The 7,521-nt window shown below is 38.8% G+C and overlaps 1 protein-coding gene across 1 annotated transcript in view; it reads right to left on the bottom strand.

Annotated features, from left to right (window-relative positions):
• The window catches only part of neo1b (neogenin 1b), a 160,674-nt gene that overhangs the window by 70,622 nt on the left and 82,531 nt on the right, over nucleotides 1-7,521 (bottom strand). The window contains exons 3-4 of the mRNA XM_016461140.1: nucleotides 2,902-3,177; nucleotides 1,556-1,706 (exon numbers count right to left, since the gene is read on the bottom strand). Coding sequence (XP_016316626.1) covers nucleotides 1,556-1,706; nucleotides 2,902-3,177 — 427 coding nt within the window. The remainder of the gene's footprint in view (nucleotides 1-1,555; nucleotides 1,707-2,901; nucleotides 3,178-7,521) is intronic.

Here is a 7,521-nt window from a genome sequence, read left to right as displayed (position 1 = left end):
TATGTGTGTGTATTTATATATACATAATAAATATACACAGTACACACACACACATATATTATGTAAACAAAAATGTTTATTTTGGATGTGATTAATCACGATTAATCGTTTGACAGCACTAATATATATATATATATATATATATATGCATATGCACAAAAGAAAGGGGTGTGTATATATACATAATACATTTCTGGTGTATTTCTTATAAATATAAAATGTTCTACTACATTTAAAACCATATAATATATACAGATATAATACAATATAAATAAATAAATAATAAACAAACAGCAAAATAAATAAAACAATTCATTAATTAATGTGCACAAAAGGGCTGCAAAATCTTAAACTTAAAAAAAATTAATATTAGAAATGTTGCCTTGTACTGAGTGCAAGTAATAAAATTACCTAAACTGAAATAAAAATAAATGAAAAGTAAAAAGAAATATTGAAGAAAACAAAAGCATAAAGTAAAAATGTAAATAAAAACTGCAAAAAAAAAAAGCTTAATTTGAATTAAGTGTCATTTATGCCATTTTCAAGTTTAATACTCTGGGTAAGTGGTTAACCCTTAATCTTAGTATGATCAATAGTAATAGTACTGTTTAGTGGCAAAGATCACTATTAATCTAATCCACTATATGCTGGCAGACATCGGTCAGTTCTGCTGTTGACCTTGAAAGCTTTGAATTTGGTGCGTTTGGATGCAGATTGTAGATCAGTATATGCAGTAATACAACAGGAGTGTGTAAGGGGATAAAACGCAGAGGGTTAGGAAATCAAAAGAGACAAAGCGGCAATTAAAAGCATGTAATCGAATTTGCACGTCCACAATGCAAACATCGCCAAACCCACGGCTGAAATCAAATCAGGGTAAATATACCAAGCACAGAGGGTGTAATAATGAATGACAGAGCTCCGTAGCCCTGACAGCCTATTTACATGCCGTGACAATCCAGTCCTTTCTACATTATTCATGTCCACAGCATGACAACAGCCAACCCTCCTCTGGAAAACCGAGCGGGAGAGAGGACAGCGGCTATCAGGTAAACTATGTAAGGCAATTTACGGCGTGTAAATGGCGAGTGTGACTTTAGACGAAGCCACGTTCCAGATAAGAGCATCATAGCTATGCCGCGCACATGGCCACGTGGGAACGGCACGTGGCTCTATGATATCCATTTACACAGGCGTCAGTAATTACCTCCGCCGGATAATACGGATATTTTACGCTGAGGAATTTGGACAGACGTTGAATAGTCGATTAAGAGCAACTGAATGGATTCTTTTTGTGTGCTCTGTGGGGCTGATCCGTTACGAGTTTGCTTTAGTATGCCAAACCACGCCGAGGAAGTGCGACTGCTGCCAGTGTGGATCTGAGGAAGAGAGTTTGCCGTCCCACCGAAGTGCTCTGATCTCATACCTGTACAAATTTCTTGCATCCAGCCAAGAGTTTGACAGGAAAATGTATGATTCTCTGTGCCAACATGATTTATTGGTGGTGTTTTTTCTCATGGGTTAGGGGGAAAAAATACAATTCTGATACGTTTACCTCTCGTCAATTGGCCGGTCGTTAAACGTCCAGCGAATCATTGGCACAGGGTATCCCTTCATGACGCATGGCAACAACACGCTCTCCCCGACAACCTTCGCCACAGCAACTGGGCCCTGGAGAGTCTCCAGTTTTTCTTCAACACCAGAATCTGCAAAAACACACAAAAATATCACAAATGTGACTATAAAAATATATCAGTAAACTCACAATTCAATGAACAAAAGTAATAATAATAATAAAATTATCATTTTACTTATGATAATATATTTAATGTATAATAATAATAATATAATAATGATAATATATTTATAATAGTATAATAACTAATTAACTTATTTGAATTAACTTTAAAAATGTTATAAGTGTGTATAAATATATACTTAATTTATATAAACAAACAGTATCATCTCACGAACATTTGAAAAATTAATCATTTAATCAATCGAAAAATGTATTTATTTTTATTCTACTTCATTTTATAATGTCTCCAAGATGCTTCAAGAAACTTACCTGCAAAGCTACCTGAGAAACTATGCGCAAGTGCACCGAGGGCAAAAGCTGCTTTAAACGCAAAGGATGGTCACATCAAATGTAGATTTAATTTAGTTAATAGAAGTTAATTGATAAAGAAAATCTATTTATGACATTATTTTTGACAGCATCCTCATTTTACAGCATTTTTACACAAGTGCCTGAAACTTGTAACAGTACTGTAGCTTTGCAGGTAGGTTTCTTGAAGCATCACGTATACACGACAACATTTTCAAAACGATTCGCGTTTACACACATCTGCGAAAACGGCCAAAATCGCTGTATTACGTATGCCAGGCCAGTAGTTGGCACTGTCACCTTGTTAGTAAACAGTACCTGTAGGGAAGTGACGATTATTTGATGTATATGATTCGTTTCCGCTGTTGATTGTAATATTGGTGAAGTAAATCCACACTTTGCTGAAGAAGCGTTAGCAAACTCAACAGCAGCAACAACAGTACCATGTACTCCGCCAATGTTGTGTATGTTTGTTCACGCTTGCCTTTAAAATCGACACGTACTACGCGTGTCTACATACCTAGCACGTACTACGCACACGCATGACGTCAGCGTTTTGAAAGATTCCCGTTTTGGGTGTTTACACGGAAACGACAACGGTGCCATTGTCAAAAACTTCCACTTTGAAACCCGTTTTCAAAAATATGCGTTTTCAGTCCCCAAAACGCCGTTGTCGTGTAAACGAACAGTCAAAACGCATACAAAGTTTCCCGTTTTTGGCTGAAAACATCTTGTAAACGGCCCCTTAGTTCTGAAGTATTTACAATCACAGCACACTGTGTGTCTGTCTGTACCTGCAGACACCTGTAGTTCTGCCTCCTCTGTGGTTTTGGCCGGTCCCAGGCCGTCTATGGCGCAGCGGTAGAGTCCGGCGTCGCTCTGGGAGGCGTTGCTGATGACCAGAGCTCCGCTGGGCAGCTGTATGACCCTGTCGTCCAGCTCCACGGGCCGACCATCCCTCTCCCAGCGGGTGAATGGGACGAGCTCTTCCGTCACCTCGCAGCTCAGCATCTCAGTGCCGCCCATGCGCACCGACACGCCCTCCGGCTGACTGAGGAAACGTGGAAGTCCTGCGAGAACGAACAGATCAGCTGCGTTACACTCATACAGTAAAGCTCACTTAATCTCTACACTGACAGAATGAAGAAATTAAGCGAGAACAATTCAAATAACCAACCCCGAGGAGTTACAGATGGAGATTAGATGCTTTGCTAACTCTGGAGAAATTAAGTAAATAACACTAATGGTCTTGTCAAACCAATTAGCAAATAAGCTTGGGAGACGAGCAGCCATTAAGCATGTTTGAACAGCACAGTGGAGGGTTTGTTCACGATCATATTCCACTCATTGTATTAATACACTGATTAATGCATACTTATTAATTGAAGAGGCTCATTTCAATGAAGAGAAACGGATTTGTCTTTGAATTCCAGTTTAACTCACCAACTTGCTAATTTAAATAGAATTTATTCAAAGTCTGCCCCGAATTAACATTCATCTCAAATAAGGAATAAAAGAACAGTTTTAAAGGAAATATATACTAAATGACCCTTGACTGTTGAGTGGTTTAAACTTATTAGATGAGGTTAATACTGAAAGCACTGCTTTAATATTCATAACTGAATATTTAAAAAAAAAAAAGGTAAACTGTGATCAAATCTTAAAGGCACAATATGTAAGTTTTCGCCACTAGAGGTTGCATTTACAAAACAATAACATGATGACCCTATAAAGGAGGATGTTCACTGATGAGGTAATGAATTAATTTTTTTATTACCTGTACCTTTCACAGCTATTCAGACAGAGAATAAATTATACAGAGAATGCAAGCAGAGAACATTTACATTGTCAAAGAACATTATGACTGACTTAATTCTAGCACGAGTTTAAGCACTCTAAAAAAACTCCCCTTATAATCAGTAAAGCTGTCTATACACGGTTTTATGAATGAATCTCTTGCATCATACGTACATCTGCACTTTGTTGTTTATGATGACAGAATTCGCATCAGAGCTGAATTCAGTCGGCGAGTGTGTGCACTGAACAAAAACTCATCTGAACGCCTCTGATTGGCCATTGTATTCATAAGCTCAACAGACTCGTGTGTGATTGGTTATAATGCTCAACACTGTAAAAACACGTAAAAAATCATGGCGCGACATAGATCAGATTTAAATTTAATGCTGCGGTCAACACTTTTCATTTCATTTTCATTTTATTCACGACAGCCGTAATGGATGTAGTTTAACTGTACAGCAGCATTTGTGTCCGTATGTTGCCGTAGTTTCTACAAGCGGAAACTGAGGATATGCGGATATTACGTCATTGATAGGTGACAATGACCAGGGACGAGTCATCATTTCAAATGGGAATTTCACTGGATTTACAAATCCTCTGGAATTTTTGGCATAACATAAATACATAGCTGCATAAATATATCACACTGTGCAAGTAGTTTTTGGATATTTTATTACAAAAATCTTACATATTGTGCCTTTAAAGTCCCTCTGTAGTCAAAAATGTTATCCCTTAAAACTCATCTTTGATCATCAAAATTATATATTTAAATGTTTATTCTTGTGAAAATAATTTTCTCATGCCTTAAAATAGCTTGAATGGAACGCTACACCCTTGCCTCATTTACTATACGTGGATCTATGAATACGCAAACTAGCCCCGCCTCCACTCAGTCACACCAGCCAGCGCCTCCTGATCCATGGATAATGACTGATAAAACTATGTTTTTCCTAGCGGACAACTACAGTGGATACTGTAACATTCGTTAAAGTTATTTACTTGATGTTGTGTCCTCAAAATGCCTTGAAGATTCGAATGCAGCCAAGTTTGTGCTTAATTCGCGCCCACGAGTAATGCGTGTGAATTGCGGATGCCAATGCGGGAGAGGTGGGTCTGACTCCGGGCTACTTTTACACTGTTGTCGCGGGTTATAATTCAAGTTAGCGGTTCTAAATTCATGTTAAACCACGGCTTCATGGGTTTTTTGCTGTATTTTAATTTTGGTTTTGTGCTGGTAATCCTATTGGTATATTTTGCATGCGATCTCTATGCGTGCCACGTTTGTATAAATGGAGAGAGGGATATGCTAATGATAGGAATCTATCCCTTGCCGTGTTTGGTTATTGAATTTTGTGACGAAGCAAACCGATGGCTGTTTCAAACCGAGTTTCTGTGACTGCCATTGGGAAACTACAAGTTTTAAGGAGAAAATACTCAGCAATGGTGTTGATTAATGGATTGGCACATGGTTTGTCTAAAAGCAAATTGAAAACACCACATAGACAAATAAACAACATAAAAAACTTGACTTTCACTACAGGGGGACTTTAACACAATATAATTTCTTTTTTTTTTAAAACACTCAAAAATATTATGTAGGTCATTTTCTAAACACACTTATATTTGGGGTGCTCCGATCGATCGGCCGGAGATCGCTATCGGCCGATAATCACATTTTATGACTCGATCGGTACCAACGCGTAACGACGTACATGATGCGTGGGGACATAAATGATTTGGCGCCGCAGTCATGTCATCGTCGGTGTGGAAATGCTATGACGTTTCGAGAAACAATGAAAAATTCGCAATTTGTCGTGTATGTTTTGCATGATGATACGACGAATGGATGGTTCATTTTTAACAGCAGATTCAGTGACGTTAGAGCTGATCTGCGCCTCACTGCACACGTCTGCGGCGCGTTACGGCTCCACGGGAACTGGAGCTGATCGCAGCCGCTCTAATGCTTGTGTTTATCAGCCAGCCCCCGGCACGTTTCTGAAGCGGCTCTCCGTGCTGCTTGGCTAAAAATAGTCTTTTGTGAGTTATCAGTGTGGAGGACGGAACAAAACCTCGTCGGAACCGTAAGGGGTAACGGTAACATAATACGCTGATCGTGGGCTGCTTTTGCGATGAAACAGTCTATATAAAGCTTGAAGCATCAGAATCGGTATCGGCCAATCACCATGACAAGAAATCGGTACTCCGTATCGGCTGCAAAAATCCTGATCGGAGCATCCCTAACTTACATATTTAAAAAAATTCTAAATTATAAAAAAATGCAGAATACACACAACTAAAAGAATAATAATAAAAGTAAAAAAAAATGTTTTTTGTTCTTTTCCTCCTTTGTTGTGAATATGACAAAGGTAAGTAATGTATGTAGAAGAGAAAGAAGAGAAAGATGTAATCAACAAATACTCATTTAGCACAAGAGTGCACTAAATATTTAATATTTCATATAAAAGGAAAAATAAAACACTTTGTGCCATTAATTGCTTTGAAAATTCATCAAAAGATGAAGCACAAATAAACAGATCTTAAACACCACTGAGAATCCTTACACACAAACACAAACACCAAGAAGATTGTTATTTCTCTCTTGTTTTTAATCTCACGCTATCGAGCCTGCAGAAGTTCAAAGATGTTCCTGAAGTTTGTGGAAGAGCTTTATAATTCACCGTACAGACTGCACTCTCTCTAACAGCTGAATGAATGAGAGCCCAGAGCGTCTCTGACATCCTAATGCTCTCCTGGGCTATTTATGTGTCCTGGCTGATGTAGGACTTGTTGTGGTCTAGAAGCACTAGAGTGGTGTGTGTGTGTGTGAGAGGTCTGCTGACAGGTCTGTAAATTAGCCCGAGCCTATGACCCGATTCACAGACACACACACATAGCGCTTTTAACGGCACACAAAATCCCAGAGCACTGACGCAACAGGCCTGAAGACACGACACTCACACGGTTCTCCTTCAGTGAAGATGTGCGACTGCATCAGGACTCAAGCTGGGCAAATAAGGACAGAACAATGTGCTGTTGGCAGATGGAGCCACTGTGTGTAAACACTTTACTGAGCCTGTCAGAGAGAAACTCGTAGTTCACATACGCAAACATACATTCAGACTAGACAAACACTAATACTCTGTCTGCATTGATAAGACCATCATAAACACACTGACAAACTCTACCAATACACACATGCATTAATTCATATGCACACACACAAAAACTCTAACACTGCTTAATTTACTTAAACTAGCACTAGTACTACTAAACTTAAGTTGGCAGTTGTTCAAACCTGTGGCACTAAGTATTAGATTTCAGCATTGTGCAAAAAATCTTTCAGATCACCTTTGCAAGCACATAGCAACACTCAAGACACTCTTGTGTTGGCTAGTTTTGTACCCATGTTCCTCTAGTGCATTCATTCATTCATTGAATCACACAGAATCTGTGGCTCTGAGTTGTGAAGCTGAGCGACAGAACATCAAACAGCTGCTCTGACAGCCTGCTGGTATTTTGAGAAGGAATACATGAAAATCCCAGCACACCACACACACACACACACACACACACACACACACACACACACACACACACAAAACCTGCACACGAGAACT

Source organism: Sinocyclocheilus anshuiensis, unplaced genomic scaffold (genome assembly GCF_001515605.1).
Source record: "Sinocyclocheilus anshuiensis isolate Anshui unplaced genomic scaffold, SAMN03320099.WGS_v1.1 scaffold324, whole genome shotgun sequence".
In the NCBI taxonomy this organism is placed as follows: Eukaryota; Metazoa; Chordata; class Actinopteri; order Cypriniformes; family Cyprinidae; genus Sinocyclocheilus; species Sinocyclocheilus anshuiensis.
Note: the sequence above shows the minus strand (reverse complement) of the source record. Positions and strands in the feature narration are given on the sequence as shown.